Source organism: Gossypium raimondii, chromosome 8 (assembly GCF_025698545.1).
Source record: "Gossypium raimondii isolate GPD5lz chromosome 8, ASM2569854v1, whole genome shotgun sequence".
Taxonomy (NCBI): Eukaryota; Viridiplantae; Streptophyta; class Magnoliopsida; order Malvales; family Malvaceae; genus Gossypium; species Gossypium raimondii.
Window position 1 is genome coordinate 60,460,987 of NC_068572.1, and position 19,647 is coordinate 60,480,633.

At 35.6% G+C, this 19,647-nt stretch overlaps 1 protein-coding gene across 3 annotated transcripts; it reads right to left on the reverse strand.

The window, feature by feature from the left end:
• Nucleotides 1-1,260: 1,260 nt before the first annotated feature.
• LOC105792739 (mediator of RNA polymerase II transcription subunit 13) lies at nucleotides 1,261-18,041 on the reverse strand. 3 transcript variants are annotated; one of them, XM_012621489.2, is made up of 23 exons: nucleotides 17,674-18,041; nucleotides 16,740-16,813; nucleotides 16,473-16,612; nucleotides 16,271-16,357; nucleotides 15,951-16,038; nucleotides 15,574-15,654; nucleotides 14,555-14,632; nucleotides 14,372-14,451; nucleotides 14,006-14,084; nucleotides 13,552-13,863; nucleotides 13,231-13,290; nucleotides 12,172-12,415; nucleotides 11,443-11,491; nucleotides 11,222-11,361; nucleotides 9,241-10,605; nucleotides 8,768-9,035; nucleotides 8,537-8,669; nucleotides 7,056-7,143; nucleotides 6,868-6,946; nucleotides 6,007-6,302; nucleotides 3,867-4,965; nucleotides 3,125-3,493; nucleotides 1,261-2,278 (listed from the first exon to the last, which is right to left on the reverse strand). In XM_012621489.2, the coding sequence occupies exons 1-23, from the start codon at nucleotides 17,695-17,697 to the stop codon at nucleotides 1,671-1,673; spliced, it is 5,841 nt and encodes a 1,946-aa protein (XP_012476943.1). In that variant the 5' UTR covers nucleotides 17,698-18,041; the 3' UTR covers nucleotides 1,261-1,670. The 3 variants fall into 3 exon arrangements, with proteins under 3 accessions (XP_012476943.1, XP_012476942.1, XP_012476941.1); XM_012621488.2 differs by having other exon boundaries at nucleotides 11,222-11,491; nucleotides 12,172-12,406; XM_012621487.2 differs by having other exon boundaries at nucleotides 11,222-11,491.
• Between the last annotated feature and the right edge of the window lie 1,606 nt (nucleotides 18,042-19,647).

Genomic DNA, 19,647 nt, shown 5'->3' on the forward strand with positions numbered 1-19,647 from the left:
TTTGTTACCGTGGAAATAGGTGTTGCCTGACCAACTAGCGACACCACCCCTTTTCTCCCTAATTATTACCTAATCATCAATTTTTTAGAAAAAAAATTTTATTTTAGTACCGCCATTTTTTTCTCCACCGTGAATACTGATATTTTTTACGGGTATTTTAAAAAATACATATAAGTGCCGCCTAACACAGTGGTTGCACCAAAAAAATTCTCTTTTCTTTTTTTAAATATGACGATTAGGTGATTGAGGGGAAAAGAAGATGGTGCTGTTAGTGTGTCAAACGGCACCAAGGAATACTGTTGCAAACGAGTCATTTTCATATATAACTTTTACTCCAAACTATTTTCGTAATTATTTAATATTTTAGAATTATTTATATAAAAAAGCATATTTTTTTTCATCTACATTTTGCTTCAAGTAGTTTTTTTTATTTTTAAATTCAAAACTACAAGATATTTGGTGCTTTCTAATATCATGATTCCAATGGAACGTGATTGATGAAAATATTATTGCTAAACATCAAGGGAATCACTTTACATTATCTATAGAAAAGGAAAGTAAACTAATTTTTACATACCAAACTTTGAAATCACATACCAGCCAATAAAATTCCATGAAAAGTGATAATTTTCTATCATACCAAAAATGCTCTACCCGTAAACAAAACATTGGTACTCGCAAATTACTTGGGTTCAATTCAGTAAAAAAAAACTCAAATTCGATTTAATAATTATAAAATATCAATCAAGAAAAATCTGATCATACCTATTACGACTTGTGAACTTTATCAAGCTTTTTATTTTTATTTTTTAATATTTTCATACAATTAAATTACATTGCCTTTAATATATATTATTGATTTAAACTTGATTAATAAAGCTGAAACTTAAACTCGAATATATCGAATTCGTGATAAACAAGCTTAGGCAAACATTAAGCCGAGTAAGGCAGGTAAAGCGAGCCTGACAATAATTAAACTGTTAAATCAATAACAGAATATCCCAGATCAAATTTCAAAAACTTTATTCTTCAGGTATAGCATTGGGATTTTTTCTTATGCTTTTTTCCACCAATAGTTCTGGAACTTTCAATCAAAATTTTTACCCTTTTCGTTTCTCCGTGGAGCTTCGAATGTTCAATTTGTCTCATTTACTTATAAACCTTGAAAGAGCATGTCTAGGACCAAGAGTTCCTCAAGCTTAAAACATCATATCGGGCATACAACAGTAATAATATAAAACAAAAACAAAAAGTTGAAAATTTCAAAGAAAGGTCATTTACTTTTTAAGTCAATTGGTTTGAATATTCGATTTCGAGCTCAAGCCCAAGTTGTTCAATGTTCAAAGCTTGTGCTTGAGACTCACTTCAAACTCAAATTACCTAAAGAAAAAGAACTAAATTAGATTCTAACAGTTACAAGTGTATATGACAGAAATAATAATCATCCTAAGTTACGTAATCTATAATTGGCAGACACTGCCATAACTGATGTGGATCACACTACTTTTTTCTCTTTTTCTAAGGGACCAATTTGTGAGCTGATGTCATACATACATACATACATTAATACACCTAACATGATATAATTTTAGTTTTACAGTGAGTGAGGTATGGACAGAGAGACTTAAGTATTACATAAATTGATGGAGCATTGTTGTTGTTGATGCTTCTTAAACTTGGGATTTATCAGGCTGCCCAGAGAGTTCTTTCTCAGCAAAATGAAGCAATCTTCTGAGTCTCAAAACCATATCGGTGTGAAACGGGAGGGCGGTTCGGCGATCTAAGAATCCAGGACTAACTGTCATCCATGACAGAGCATGAAGCTCTGCTGCAATGGATGCCAAAATCAAATGGTTATCAATTTCGGAATCTCTAGATTCGGAGCTCGGAGTCCTTCCTGCCTGTTTTGCGGTTCCTCTTATTACTTTATCTTGGGTGACCTTATTACCTCCATAATAATCAATGAGACTAATGGAAAGAACCGAAGGCCATTCCTCTTTTGGGTGATTTCTGTAGTCTTTCCTCATAGAAGGTACAGCCTTTGAAACCACGAAACCAGTTGAGAGAGGGATCGCAAAGCCCTTGCTATGAAGAAGATGAGCAAGCGGTGGTGATTCTGCAGTTAGACATGTTGGCAGATGAAGAGGGGTTGGAGGTAGGAACCGCATGCTGGGTGATGGGATCAACATGTATGAAGCAGAAGTTGAACCAAGAGATTTGACAGGAGTGAACCCTTCTATGTAGCTTGATTGACCCGGACCAGTACCACTATGAGTTCCTGGTACACAATGAAATGGTCTTAGTTTATACAAGTATAAACAAATAATACATACAGATCTCAATTTCACTTTTCTTAAATGTAAAAGTGAAACCAAAGAAATGAATTGATGATTAGTTCCTTCGTAAAAGACAACACCAAATTGAATGCTAGTCTAATCAATAGCGTAGCAAAATATAGAAAAAGTAGTCAACAGGGTCGGCAAGATCTGACTCTAGCCTACATGTTTTCATAGAGCCAGATCTCGATCCATCCCTGTAAACATCAGGACCCAATGAGATAGTACTATTCTACAGGAAAGTTGCTTGGTTATCACTAAATCTAAAAGGTGGCAATCCAGTTGTACTGCATTGACAGTGTAGGATGGAAGGCCAAATGTCCATCTCCCCTTCACCCCTTCACTCTTGCAATTTCTCCCTTCTAACATTTTTTCCCTCTTTCGAGCCTTCTTTTTATAAATAGTTTTGCCAATAAGTACCAGTGGGAGAGACTCAAGAATCCGCCCAATCTTGCATCAACCACTTCAGAGACTCCAAAATCATGTTTTCATAATTAAAAGTTCACAATTCAGCACCACATCAGCATACTTAATGCTTTAGTATTAAAGAGTTACCAATTGTACTTGACAGCAAAATGCATAACAATATGAGGGTTTGAATGATGAAAATATTTGGGAGAGACTATGGTTAACAGGACAGGTAACCCCTACCCCGCAGACTCGGGTCCCCTTTTCATTTAACCAAACAATTCAATGTAGTCATGTTGTGAACAGAAAATAAGAACATTTAAAGCATCATTTATATTACGAAAAAAGAGAATCAACCAAAAGAGTGAATGATAGCTCACCAGAAGATGGTGAATCTGCTTGCAACACTAGATGTAAAGAATGGTCAACTGAAACTGAAACAAAACTGATACTCTGCACCCACTGAAGCAATCCCCTAGAGTTGTCAACTAATGTTTGTCCACTCAAAAGCTGCTTTCTTGCGGCAGGTTGTCCTAAACCACCTTTCATAAAGCTAGCCTTTGTGTGAGAACTGTACAGTGGACTAGGTGAGGAAGGCAATGTTCTCTCTTGAATCAAACTCATCTCTTGCTGATCCAATGAAGTTCCATTTGTGTTAGCAGGCATGCCATCAGGAACAGATCTGCGCAACTGAAGAGGCCATTTCTTCACCTCAGATCCACCGACTGAATAGATAGCTTTCTGCCACTCTTTAGTCAAGTGCAAAAAAAAAGGTATTAATGCCAAGTAAACAGAAAAAAACAACCGTTGAACTCTAGTATATTAGCATACTTTTGAACCAAAAAAAGGTATATTAGCATACCACGTCCTTAGAAGCTTGTAACTAATAATAGGCTAAACAGATTATAATTGCAACTGTAGAAACAACTTTATAGAAGGAAGCAGAATTATCAATTCAGAATCAACATATGCATAACATAGCCAATCCATTCAATAATATTGCTGAAGGCAGCTTGAATGTTAGAGCTAGCCATAAATGCAACAAGGTCATGAGCAGCAACATTTTGGCCATGAGAGAGAAAAAGAACATAAAAACTAACAGGATGAACCAAACTGACATACCGAGGTATTCAAGCTCATAGAAACTTCCTATACGTGTGATCACGAAGTCTCTGGGCTTGACAACACCAGTATCGGATGAAGTGCATGCCTGAAGTATGTGACAGCCCTGCTGCAAAACTTGTACAAACAGGCACTGTAGACCTTTTGTGTCCTGTCTACTGCTAATTCCACCAAAAGGGAATATGTTGCAGTCAAGCAATTCCCCCCTAGCATCCGTCCAGATGCATACCAGCCACCGCCAATCTTCCGTCCATCCATAGCAACAATGTAAGCTCGGAATCTTTTGATTACTAGAATCAAGACCATCAGGCTCTAACCCAACATGCTGAGAACCTGAGCCAGGATCAGTACTTCCTACAGAATTTGCAGCCTGCATGAAGCCGCCACCACTTTCGTCCGAGACTATCTTTGAAGTTTCAGAGGTTGAATTACCAAAAGCTGTAGGAGAAACTCCATGCTCCAAAGAACCAGACTCTGCAAGAATAAAAAGGGGCTCAAACATGTAACGAACTTCGTCAGGATAGAAGAAATCCCCATTTCTATTTGGGTCGCAACTTAATCCTCCTGTCCGTGTTTGCCATGAATTTTCCCAAGCACCACCCCTCAAGCTGGAATCAATTTCACCCTCTCTAGGAATAGAAGACCCTGGGATTCGAGAACCAACAGAATCCTTCCACATTGTTGGAATAGATGTCATAGGAGTTAAGACCGAATGAGATCTAGATAATGATGATGAAAGAGCTAGATCATTCATGGATCCTCGCGAAATTCGTCGAGCTTTGTTGTATACAGTGAAAGCCATCTCTTTAAGAATGATGAGTTCATTAAAAGGTGGGCTTGTAACCCTAAAAATGGCATCCACTGTTACAATCTGAACAACCACTTTTGGAACACTAAACCCAGAAACTACAGGAATATTTGATACCGATGCTTCATCCGCAGCTGCTGAGCTGCTTAATGCCTTCCCTATCTGACTGTGCAGTAGTGATCTCTTATCCCTATCTGAGGGCAGAATAATTGATCCAACAGCAATAGAAGATTCAATGACCGTTTTTAGGACTGCAGTAGGTTCGGGGAAGGGGCACACCACATATATTACCTAAATACAAGAAACCAACAGATCAGGTAATGATAAAATAGTTTGGTCACATTACGCAATACTAAAGCAAGTTTATGAGGCAGTCAAATAATGGATTGTATAAGTCACAGAAGGCCATGGACCACAAATTCTGCTCAAGAGTTTATTATTTAATTAAACAAATCATCTTAATTTAGGTATTACAAAATGAGATGGTAATGGTTCCAAAAAAATACAACTCTCTCCGAAACTTAACTGCTATCTTAGTCACACTACAGAAGTATATAGACTTCTATACTAAAATTTATGCTGTACCCTTAAATCATAACATTCTATTCGTACAAGTTCTTTTTTCCCTCTTTTTTTAATGAGAAAAGTTATGATACTTCGGAAGAACATGTAAATCATTACAGGCAAGATATTTCTAAGATATGGTGCTTTTCAAATATGAACATCAAATACCTATTGTAAGTGTATTCTAAATCCTCCAACCTTCTAATGAAAACACAAATAAATGCCATAAAAATGCTAATAAAATTATGAAAGTGAAAAAGAAATCAATAGAAGGAAGAAGCTTGCCTAATACATGTACCATCAAGTAAAGGACAACCAAACTAAGGTCTAGCCTAGACACCATATGTTCCAAAGATAACAAGGAATTCCAAAGATAACAAGGAATACAGACAAAAAGCACATGGTTCCAGAGAGAAGGTTTCAAATTGCAGCATCTTATATTGAATAAACAGTATATATCTTTTAGGAACAAAAGTCATGCACTTTGTGAAGTAGAACTAATACTGATTTTAGATGGATCTTGACAGTCAGCAAAATATAAACTCAAAGATAATACACGAATATATTGTTTAAGGTAATTGAAGTATTGTGTCAAGACTAGTGAATTTCTCACATGCATTTTTCATAATTAATAAATTGGTGGAAGGAAGAGAGCAGAAATTTCTTTCCCCTTTGCTTGAGGTAAATATGGTCCAACCATCATCAAACAAGGAACATGTTGAGAGAGAACCACTTCCATAAAAGACATACAAGGAACATCATACTTACCAAGCATGGGCTGCTTATTCCTTCCTTTTGGTTTGTGAACAAAAATTGGCCAATTTTCAAAGCTTTAAGAGCCTTAGAAAGAGATTTGAGATAGCATGTCATGTCCCAACCATTTGACAGAGAGAGAAAAAAATCACTTATTGATCCCAGGAGAGATGCATTGCTACTTTCTATCTTCATTGATTGGGGGCAATCAAGTAGGACAAAGCCAGAAGAAAACCATTTCCCCGAATCAATCTCCATCTGGTTTCCCAAACTCTGAGGAGAGTGAGTTCCCAGTTTGCATGTCTCATATACTGAGAAAAAATAAACAATAAGATCAAATAAGAATGCTTCTGCTTCAGAAAATACAAAATGATAACTAGAGCAGGAAACAAACTGCATTGGTAATTGACATCAATATGTTCACTAATCTTAATTGGACCCAAGTCACAGGAAACTCATAGGGTCTCTTCCCAATTTCACTATAAAACAGATTTTTGAGCAAAAACCAGCTGCACTAAGTTGTAAAAAGTTAATAACATCTAAAGACAAAGATGAGCCAACAATGAAGACATCCTTGGTATCAAGTACAGAGAGATTCAAGTCCCTTAAAGATAAAAGGATCAAACACCTGGGCAAAGTCAACACGGCTCCAAAACCATTAATTTCTTCCAATAAAATTTATGAGATTATGCTTTCCAACATAATCCTTGTTAGGTTGACAAAGCCATACTGGGAAACATATAACCTTTTCTTTCTCACGAGGTATGCATCAAAAGTACAATAGCTAAATTGAATTATTGAGCAATAGCCCGCATATTCAATTGAAACAATTCAAACCCAAGAAAACAAAACAAATAATGCATCGAAGCCCCATACCGATTCCTAGTTGTTGAAAAAAATCAGCAGCAGCAGAAGTAAGGGGATCAATATCTGGGCATATCACAGAATAATTTATCTGCAAGCCAAAAGTTCAGATTATAAACAGAGCAATTTCTAAAACCAGACCAACCCAATAAATAAAGAGTTTTTGTTTTAGCTGGAGCAAGCCATGTGAAGAATCTTACAGGTTTTGGTAGAGCATATGGCTCAAGAGGAGCCTTTTCCCAAAGCTGCAAAGAGTTTCCTGAAGTTTTAAGCCAATCATCCTGGTACCTACAAGTCATCATTTGCACTTATCTGTTCGAATGTCATAACTTAAATAGAGCAAACTGCAAACACTGACTAAAGTATCAACTTCATTTGAAATATGGGCCAACTTGGCTTACATGTATACCCCATACTTATCTTCACATGCAAAATTGTTCAAACTACCACTTGCAAGTCATGTAATGCTATGCACATAATTTACATTTCACAAATTATGTTATATATCTCAACAAATTCAACTGATCTACTCTAATCTTAACTGATATGTTCTCATAATAGATTTCTACTCTAATCTGGCAATTTTATATCAACATAATGGATCAAAGGTTTCCTGTCAGAAAATAAAGTTTCATGCACCACCGGATAGCAAAGTTAACTCTCATCTATGAACAATCCTGCAATGCATGAATAGTAGACTAGCAGTAGCTGCAGATAACAAGGAGTGGAAGTGCAAAATTCTCAACCACAATACCCAACGATACACCCTGCCTTTAATGCCCTATTAATATGTGCTCGGTATTGTGTTCCTTCTCAAATAGAGAGAGAGCAGAAGAAATCTCCACAAGTGTCTACCAACAGATCATGTTTATAAGCAAACTAAATCTTGGAAATCAAAAAATGAAGAACTCAGTCTAAAGACTCATTCCAGTAGCAATGCAAGGGACTGCTTTGAGTTGTTGATTAACATTTGCTAACAGAAAAAGTTATGATAATAAATAAATAATCTAGACTTAATTGGCTAACCATGATTGTCAATGATTTCTTTGTACCAGATACCATTTCAAACGTAATATACTTTCTAGGGCATAAAGAGCCTCCTTAAAATTGAATGTCATTCATATGAATAGTTCAAGCCAAATGAATTTGCATCATCTGTGTAGACTCAATTGTCTAATTATGACCGTTGAGAATTCTTTGCACCAGAATGAATTTCATTCACATGGATGGTTCATGCACCCATTCCAAGTGAATTTTATTGGCATTTATCGTCATGCCCTTGTAGAAATTATGATATATATAATATTTGTTTTTTCAAGGTATTCTTCATTTTCATATGCAGTAGGCCAAAAAAATCCCCAGCATGAAATCAGAAGCAGGTCAATAAAAAAGGGCCCTGTGCCTACTGTCCAGATAAATCAAAAAGGATTCTGCATGGATGCTGTATCGAAGAATAAAATATACTTTTCAGCCACTGCACATTAACTTAAGCCCTAGGGTTCAACAGCAAAGCACAAAGGTACTTTGCTCGGTCAAATGTCTTTTAGAAATTATTTAAGTTGGTAAATGAGGCATAGACAACATGGATGATGCCAAATTTTAAATATTTTTGTTAGGCCATTTGCAATCGACTTAAGCAAACTTGTAATTGTACATGAAATAAAAAATAGAGGACACTTACCCAACAAGTAAGGCAGGCGATGGGAGAACAAAAAGAGTTGATCTTAGCCGGCTGCTTTGTTGTTGCTCTAACTCAGAACCAGAGGTTTCTTGGTTCAATCTCCTTTGGCTGGTCTCATCAACTTTACCTCCATCTATTGCAACAGCCATTGCATCAATAAGGAAAACCCCTTCGGCGTGTCAAGTTTCTTCAGAACTCCCATAAATGTAACATAATAGTGTGTAAACATACCTTTAAGGTAAGATGATCCGCCAACAGAAGTTTGGGATGGACTCACTGCTTCTCCCACAGAGAGAGTTACGGTACTTGAAGAATCTCGGCATTCACTTATATTGGACTCTGTAGATGATCCATCAGCAGAGGCTCCAACATCACCTGATTGACCGCGACCTCTGCACCAGTCAGTGACAGACAAAGGACCATCCAAACTGCCAAATGCAGATTTTAAGGCTGATTTGATGTCAGAGTGCAGCAAACTGATTACGGAAGAAGCATGAATCTGTAAGAAAATATTCTTTGCATGAGACTCATATGATAAATAGTCAAAGTTCTCTAATCCATCACATCCATACACACATGTTTAGACAGTGAAAAGTAACAGACATTGATAACTATCAGCAATATCACATGGAGTTCACTCTTAATTATTATAGGACCCATAGATACTAGTGTAATTAGTAGTCTGGACAATGAAGAAAGCTCACATTAGCAGAAAGTGGATCTACTAACTCCACACCAGCAATATCCAGGGAATGACAAGAAGCCAAAGTCCCCCCACAACCAGCATGAACCATGGAAGGCCCACAACAAAACCCTCGCCTCCAATGCTCTTGTAATGCAAGCCAGCTGTAAGGACAGTCACCACCATCTGCATCCAAAGCCAAATCAACAAAGGAAGTAGCTTGCTGGACTAGTAATGGAATGCCATCAAGAAGTTCCTGAAGTGGTTGACTTTGCCCATAAGAGAGCATACTTTCCTCATTATACAAATTATGGGTTAAGGATGGACTAGCTTCAATACTTGAAGTAGCAAGCTTTGAAACTTTTGGAGCTCCAACAGTGCGCCATACACCTACAGGTGCATTAAGGTGTCCGTCTAGCATTACTCCATCAATATCACCAGCACTTTTGAAAGGTATAGATTCTTTCTTCACCTCATACCGGCTAGATAGGTTGTCTGCCATGGTACTAGGATCATCAGGAAGCTGGTTTAAAACAGAACTTGCTGTAGGCCTACTCAAGTTAATAGTTGCAGGGCTAGTGGGAGATAGAAGTATGTGCCTCATCCTTAACATGGAAGCTTGGAACATGGAACATTCCACTTCAGTTCCAAGCACGGTCTTCATAGATAGAAGGATACGCTCCCCACCAAATACACCTTGTGTCATTTTCCTGCTTGCCGACTTATCTGACTTGATTGAATACAAATTACCAAACTGAGATGTTCCTGACATCTCGTTTGTAGCATTGCTATCATTATGTGTGAGCAACCTCCTGCCATATCTCTCTTCCCTAGTTTCCACATGAGTGTAATATTTCTTCAGTTGGAGCATGGAGTTTGAATCATGCCCTCCAGGGTGGGCCTTCAGATTCATAGGCATACCAGTCTTCTCATCCAATCCACCAAAGCAAGGGAAAGAAGGAGGCGTTGCAGCATATTTGTAATTACTTTGGCTTGAATTAGAACTCTCCACTTTACGAGACTTTGGGAGATAAGGGTTTCTAAAAACTGATGATGAATCACTTGCAGGAGTTTCTACAGCTCCATATTCAACTGCAAACGTCATCAGTGCTTCAGCTTTCATTAAATGATCAAACTCACCAGTGGAAGAAGCTGGAGTTTGATTTGATGGACCAGATGTCACAGCACTGTTTGTGACCTCTTGACTTTTGCTCAAAAACTCCTCTGTGACAAGTGGAAGAGGTGGATTAAAGCTATCAAAGGAAGGAAGACCAACAGGCAAAAGCATCTGATCTGAAGTATCCATCACCCCAGCTGGACTACTTCCTACATCTCCGCAATCTGAAGCACCAAACATAATAGCCGATGACTCTGCAGTTCCTGGGGGCTTCACAAAAGGAAGACCACAATGAGATCAATTAAAGTTTAATTATCTTGAGGCAAAAAGGTGCTAATAACAAGACTGAATGCCAAATGCAGGCCAACACCAGCTGTAACTTCATATACTGAGCTAAAAAAGAGGTGTTTAAGAGAAAAAATACATTCATAAAGTTTACTGAAAAAGAACTTTTCACTGTATCCAGTTGATGTGCGCAGCTTGAAGGCATGAATTAAAACAGCTCGACAAATGCATATGAATTCCAAACAATATACAGCATTTAAAAACTTTGCTTCTCTAAACAAAGAGTGAATTTTGGATGGGGGATTTTGAAATGAAGGCATTTTATTATGCAGCAGCTCAAAACCAGAAGTTATAAGTGTACTGTTTGGGTAAATATTTTTTAGAATGAAAAATGGAATTTGATAAGACTACAAGAAAAGGATGATTATAAAAGAAGAAGAATGATATTAAAGACTGCAAAAAATTGAGATGCTAAAATACCATCTTGAAATTCTTCCTATAAATCCCTCATCCAAACACACTCCAAGTGATTTAAGCCGAATAGTACAAATATCAGATAAAAAGCCTTTGTTATAGAATATATGGAAGGATAAGAAATTACCTCCCCAAATGGCAGTACATCATTTTCAAAGAAGTCCCCAAAGTCTCCAAACTCAGAGAGAAGAGATTGGATATCCATGACAATTCCCCTGTCGTCGTCATCCCAATCCCAATTAGATCCAATTTGGTCATTTCCGACACCTGTAATCACTGCCCTGTTAACTTCCATGGACCTAATATTAGACTTATACACATCTTCAGTTGGAGCATTTGTAACAGTACCTGCTTGACCATATGACTCTGTCATCCCAATTCGTGGCCGTTTGGAGCCCTACACAGGAATTACAACTATTAATTTCAGTGATTGAACAAAATTTTATGAATTTAGAGAGAATAAAACTAATGAATATGCCGTTGACTTTTAAATTCAAAGAGTCAAAATGGTTTCACATTCAAAAGCCATATACAAGTCATTGTTATTTCCTGACTAAATGCTAAAAATATGCAAGAAAAGGAGCCCATCTCAATCCCCTATACAAGTAGTGAAAAAGATACGAAGATTTCACAATTCAGGAGAAAATCTAAACCCCACTATTTGGGCTTCAAGCATGTTTGAATTAAATACAGTAACAATAAACTCAGAAGAACATTGCAGTACTTCCCATCTAAATGGGTAAACTTGCCAGTCGAAAAGCGGACTTTCTCATATTCGATACATTTATGATTCAACAAATAACAGAAGTCCAGTCCAGACAAGGCTACTCAAATAGAGCACATACAACCCTAATAATTTAAAATATGGATGCACAAACATAGGCTATATATGTTTTTGCATTCCTCTCGTCTACTGAGTTTTAAAAAGTATATAATAACACAATAACATATTTGTTAGTGCATCATCAGGTGGATATTTGATGGTTGCATGGATGACACCCTTCCATCCAGAATTGACACAAGTAGCACACAAAAATTAAGAAAAAAGTAACTAAAAAACATAGATAAAAGAGTCACCAGTTTGAGACAATCAGTCTCCATCTGATCATTAGAAGATAAGCCAGACTGTCTACAGGATGAATCTGCATCTGCCTCCAGGTCACGAGCTCCAGTTGTCACACTATCACTGGAACTACTACTTAAGGAACTTATGCTGCTATTATTACTATTGCTGCTGCTGTTATAGCAATGCTGTGTGTGTATTCCACTGAATTCAGCCCAAGATTTTTCCAGGATATCTAAATTGCCATCACTGCAAAAACTATTAACAGGATAAGAGGGACATGAAGATTCAAGAGATAACTCTGGATGTTATCATAGTTACAATTACTTGCAACCAAGATCAACTATGGTTCGCATATTCTTAGTCATTGTCGATTCTGATTCACCATAACACTAAAATAGTCAAGTCTGGATGTTTTGTGATTAATGCATTTTAGATAGGGGGGCCTGAAAGTCCCGTCAAAGAGACCTTAGGAAAAGAACGCAACATCTATTGCATTCATCTATTATATTGCAATGAAGAAGAAAAGAATCAGAGAATTTTCTTCTGCACAACTAAGATGACATGCATCCATAAAATAACTACATGCAGGAAAAAAAAGTTAAGTAAAGAATAGATGATTCAAGATTGTTAGGGTAGCCCTACCTCCATATATAGTTTTCCTTCTTCACTTAAACAAGTAAAATTTACAGCATGTCCCCCCTGTATAATGTTTAGGTGAATGTGTTGAAATAGGTGCACCCTGATTGTGATAGTGAGGCACAAAATAGGAAGCTGCTGGTTATTACTTCTGTTTGTTCAATTGATCTATCATGTTTTTGGCTTACCTTCATCTGTCTCAAAATAGATATTAAATTTGGCTAGAGCAAATATGAAGGAGCTTTTGTGCAACAATTATTTTCTTCATTCCATGCATTTTTCGCAAGGCTTTCTTGCTTTGATTGTGAATTCATTGGTTTGCAGTTCTTATGCTTAAATCTTTAATGAATACCACAAGGAGGCAAAGCATGAAAGTTAACAAACAAATAAGATAATAAGAGGGTAAGAAGAGAAGCAAGAGAGAGAACACTAACCAATGCCTAAAAAAGGATGAACCAGCCAATGAAGGTCCTATCCAGTTTTGTAACCAGAATCTGCAAGTTCACATATAAGCTTTTGTAAGTGTCACACAAATAAATTTACAAGAGAGGAACAAGTAATATGGTTACCGTCATCACTTCATCTTTACAAAGATGAAAACACTATGAAATGTCTTAAAAGGATGCTGCTTTATATATGACAAAAAACCCAGATACTGCCTGCTTGAAAAAGTTGGCCTCGCCAGTTCTCAAGCTGGATCATTGCACACAAATCAACACTGGCAGCAATAGAATTACCACAGAATTCAAACATACCTTCTCAGAGAGGATCTAGCAAAGGATGTTTGCAAGACAGGGACAAGCACAGCCTCAGGTGGATAAATAAATGTCTTCTCATGTACTGATAAGAGATCTAGTGGTCCCTTCTGATCAACTCTTCCCATTGCATAAGCTTCAGTAGACTGGTGCTTGGGTAAATTCCTGATATAATCAGGGTTTGGATTCAGTGGCTTGTCACCTCTAGATTTCGAGCATCCAAGACTAACTTTAACATAGCAGTTTTGGCCCCTCAACTGACAGACAGAACTTTGAGAAGTACGGTGTGGTAGACCAATTTTGCCAGAGTTGCTGAAAAATAAGAAATTTAACAGCAGAAAGAAAATATCAATCCGGGCACTATCACTATAGGGGAATGAGTAAGTTCTATATAAATGAAAGAAGGTAATAGTGCCAAAAAATTACAAATGAACAGATTATAAATAAAGTCCACCTGAAATATACTTGCTTGACAAGATCGTTTGGACAACATCCTGTGAGTTTTCCACACATTCCATGTGGGGAAATAATCACTACAACCAAACATCAAAATAAATACAATCACAAAGCTAGTCGGTGCAGCAAAGATTGCATAACTTTAAAAGCAGGTTGATGTAATGAATAAACTAGTATTCTAAAAAGCAGGAAACTTAACTAACAAATCATACAAGATAGCACAGTCAGTTTTATCAGCTTGATTACACTTTTTTACCCAAAACCTGACATCTCTCTCACTCTTACACACACACACCAAAGCACAAACACAAGCCTCTTCGAAGTCATTTTCAAAAACCAGAATTGCGAAGGGCACTGAACGAACCAGGAAGCAGGTAACTGGTATTATTAGAAGAATGCTCTAATACTTTTTCTATATCACCAGTTGAAAGTGTCCGGATGTGCCTGAAAATATAATTAAAATAGGTATCAAAGCATGTTAGAGGGAAAATCATAAAGCAACCCAAGTGCAAACTGCTAGAAAATTAAGATGCCAGGCTTCACGAACTTTGAGGATATTATAGCATGTACAAAAATAGATTCTTCTGTAGCAGCAAAGATGAACTCAATTGTAGGCTGTGCTCTCCTGCAAAATAATAATAAATATCATTCCATAACTGAAGAATAACCAGAAGGAAAATACAACTAGCTGATAAGTCATGATGCAAAATTTTTGCAGCTTTCTTTCCAGTGCTTTTATCTCAAATTTTCAATTTTTTAAATGCAGAGAGAGGAGGCAACAGAGGGGTTAAAAAGAAAACAAAAGGAGAGGAAAAGGAAAAAAAGATTTAAAAGAGTAGAAAGTTAATAACATATATAGGAAGAAAGTGATTGGTCAAGAAATAACAAGGAAAAGAAACACCCAATTGCACGGTAACATCCATTAAGTAGTTCCCCCTACTGTGATTCTGAAAATCCTCCCAGCAAGCATTTGAGAATTAAATACCCAGATATAAGCATTCCAAACAAACAAATTCGTTCAAGAATGAAAACAGAGTAGGCTTCTCCTATGCCAGTTTAATTGAGGTACATAAATTATAAAGGTAAAAAAAGATCAACATAAAATAATAGTTTAAGCCTAGTTTGTCACTGTGATTGCAGTTGAAAATTCTAGGGCAAACGACTGCAACTGAATGCAAACTCACTGCAATCACAAAAGCATGATCTTGCTTCCACTACTGAGAGTAAAAGCAATCAGGATATTTACCATAAATTTAACCTTCTTTGACATTGCATACTGTATATTTAATTAAACAAAAACAGCTAAAACATGAGTAATGCCAACAAAGACATAACAATAAGGCGGAATACGTTAAATTGAAATTAAGCACTTCAAGTAGCATCAGATGCTTATCTCAATAATGATGATGGATGTATCAGCATATCAAGTCTTATACATACATAACCATTATATGATTTCTTTATTTCATACGTTTATCTGAATGCAGTAACCATGGCCTTTTGAGCCACACAATATCTACTTGTAAAAATTAAATTATTAGCATCTAACAATAAATATAAAGGTACCTGATAGATTCTTCAATTTGTGGAGGATGATACCTTGAAAATACATCACCAAATCTCATGTAGGAGAGTCCCAAAAGTGCCCTGTAAAGTTTAATATAGTCATGGTCAATAATAGTCCAGTCCATGGGCTGGAACAGGCCACGCTTAGATGACCATTAATTTTTCTTGCCCAAAGCCCAGCCTGGTCCATTGGGCCCAAAAGCCCACTTTACTATTCAAAAAATTAAAAAATATATTTTGTACTAACTAAATACTAAATAGGGTCAGACCTGGGCCTCAAAATCATGTCTAAGGCCTGATCCAATGTTGACAGGTCCACTTAAGACTTATCCAATATGACATACTGTTTATGGTCTAGGAAAGGGATGAAAACAAACCTTTCTATGCGATTCCTTAAAGCCTGAGAAAGGGCAGCAGCAACCTCTTCTGAGTCACCAGGTGCCAACCAGAGTCCAGAAGCAACAACTTCAACAAAATAAATAGATGAGTAAAATAGTGCATTCACACCGTGAAGTATGTGTCTATATGTGTGTCTCATGCAGATGACAAAAGGAAACTGAGTACTGAAAGAAGGGTGCCACTCTAATCTACAAAACCCCTAATACGCAAGTACAAAATACACCAGCAAGCATGTAGACACACATATAACTAAAGAAAAGAACAAAGTCAATGATAGAAACTCAGGGCTACGTGATACCTCTTAACCTGGACACTGCAGATTGAGCAGAGTCCACAACAGATGCATGACGTCCAGGGATGAAAAGCCACAGCTTAATCTTCTCATCTATAGTGCATCATAAAACTCCATTAGATATAGGAAATTAATGCATTTTATCTCTTTCTTTCAAAGTTAAACTACAGCAGAGTTCATTGTCACAGACCAAAGATTGGAACCTAACCTGGATTATGCAGACCTTGAGATGGATCCCAGGGTCCAACAAAGGAATTGGTCCATGCACTAAGAAATCCCTCCTTCTGTAGCTGCAGATGGGACGAGATAACTAACAATGTAGCAGCATCTTTCTGCTCTACTTTTATCCTGTACAGCCTCAAAAACAAATTATAAATTTCTGATTGTTTACACATTAACTCTTGAATATTTACTTCTTAAAAGCTCCAAGAAGAGTGTAGAAAGATGAGAAGAAACCGATGCCCTGGTTACTAACCTTTTGTCTGGGAGGGAGCTTAAATCAGATTCAACAGGGTGAAACTGGAACCATGATACTTGACTGAGACCTCCCTGTAGAAATGGCCCATGTTCCATGTTAAAGAAAGTATTTAACCTTATAGGTATTAAAATTCAAAATCATTTGTAACTACAAAATTCACAGCAACCTGATAAAAATGCTATAAAAGTCAGGCACATGTGCATGATGATCAATCCAAGTTAAATGAAGTATGAAATTCAATTACTAGTAAACCTAAAGGTTGCAAATCCTTTAAAGCAACTAAAAATTTCCTTCATTACCTTCAAAATTTCGCAAAGCGCTTTCAGTGCAAATAATAAATCAAATAAAGTAAAAACAAAACTGAAAGATAAAATGCCTAACTGCTAATCAGCAAATAAGTCAGACACCATGTAATAAGTAAGCAGTATGAGGTTAGTTAGTCAAGATTCAAACTAGTTCCACCAGGAATTGTTCTCTAGTTAGCAAATGAATTATTAAAGTAAACAGCACTAAAATTCACAGCAACCTGATAAAAATGCTTAAAAAGTCAGGCACATGTTCATGATGATCAATCCAAGTTAAATGAATTATGTAATTCAATTTTTAGTGAACCAGAAGGATTGCAAATCCTTCAAAACAGCTTAAAAATTCATTTATTACCTTCAAATTTTCGCAAAGTGCGTTCAAATAAAGTAAAAATAAAACTGAGAGATCAAATGCCTAACTGTTAATCCACAAATAAGTCAGCTACCATGTAATACGTCAGCAGTACAAGGTTAGTTAATCGAGATTCAAACTAATTCAATCAGGAATTATTCTCTAGTTCGCAAAATGAATTATTTAAATTAAAAAGCACTAGCAAAACCCTAATTCGATCATAACGAACAAAAAAAACATAGAAAATTAGAAGAGAAACGAAGAAGCGACATACGATTCTAAAAACATTCGTCCACATGACTTGATAATAACTGCGAATAAGCTCTCTCTCTTTCTCGCTGTTCGTCGTCTTCTTCTTCAGTTTGACCAAAATTGAAATTGATTTTCCCCCGAATTACCTGCCATCTTTTTTTTTCTTTTTTTTTTCTTTTTTTGCAGATTAAAGAGCCAAGGGAATAAAGCTTTCTAGGGTTCCGCTATTTGTGTCAAGTTTCAACCGAAACTGTTTTGAAGACCCTCAGTACCCAAAAAATACTTCACTTTGTATTCATTTATTTCGCAACACAAAACAATATCAGAAATTTTCTGGTTAGTATATATAACAATAACCAGAAATATGTAGATCCGGGACGAGGATGGAACAAAAACAATGTTCTGAAAACGAAAATAGTAATAATAATAATTAAATATGGTTTATTTTAGGTTAAAATATGCTGTTAGTCCCTATACTTTGATAGATTTGAGATTTAGTCCATGTAATTAAAAATAAAAATTAAGTCTTTTATTTTTAAAAAAACATAATTCAAGAATTGGTACCTAAATTATATCATTTTTCTCATCTTGATACCTAACCTGCTTTTTTATCAAAGTGGTACATAAATTACTTTTTCCCCAAGTTGATACTTCAATTGGTCCAAACATTAATCAAATCGTTAAATCTATTTTAAAAGATCTTGACCACAATTTAGTATCTAAGTTATATTTTTCTCAATTTGATACTTAATTTTTTGTCCAATAATAAACCACGACATTATATAAACTTAAAATTTATTTTTTAATTCTTTTATTTTCCTTTTTTATCTTTTATATTATTTTTCTCTCTTTTTTTTGTATTTTTTTCATTCTTCTACTTTTATAATGTTTGGCAACTTAAAATTTGTCATCCCGAGGTCGAAATGCTAAGAATTAATTATGTTTTTGAACCTCGTTACTTGCTTGCTCTACCTAATGAGATCAAAATTTTTATTTCATCAATCAAAACCAGTATTTTTAGAATTAGACCAGTTCAGCCGAGAACCGTTCAGGATATTAGTTCAAATATAGGGGTTGAACTGATTGACTTGTGAACTAATATAAACCAATTGAACCAAGCTAAAAAAACTAGTTGAACCAATTTTCTCAAAATTTTAAATATTTTTATTATTTTTATGATTTTTTAATAATTTATTTAATTGAACTATTTGAACTAATCAAATCGAGAACTAGTGACCTGACTGATTCGATCGGTCTAATTCTAAAGAAAGAAAAAAGAAAATGAATATATATAAAAGAAAACAACACTTTTTTTTGTTTTTTTTCATGTGTCACATTTTAATTGATTATTGTTTTAAATAGATTTAACTAACTTGGAAAAAAAGTTTCGGTATCACTTATGACCAAAGTAATCTTTACGTACCAAAATGGGAGAAAATGTGTAGTTTAAGTACGAAATTGTAAGTTAAGCATTTATTTAAAGTAGATTTAACAGTTCTACTAAGGAGATACTAACTTGGGGAAAAAATTAGTTCAGGTATCTCTTGTAATCAAATAATAATAAAAAAAGGTATAATTTAAGTAATAATTTATAAATTAAACATAAAAAAAAAGATGCTCAGTTTACATGTGAAACTAACTCCTTAAAATCTTAATTTAAGTATAAATAGGTATCTCCTAATAAATTAGCTTTAACTTAAGTCTATTATCACATGTAAAAGTAATATCAATATGATTAATTAAATTATTAAAATATCTTAATAATAATATTTATAGAACATTTGATGAAAATTTGGTATTACAAATAGAGTTGGTAAAAATCTTCCGATTTGATAAGGGTTTTTTTTTTCTTTCTTTGAAATGGTTAATATGTGTGGATGTATCTGAATTTGATAAGTTGTACCTACTTGATGTTAATTTGGTACTTTTTTTCAGGTATTTAACATAATTAAAATACGTCAATGTGACACTAGCGATCAATAGTATAGTGATATGC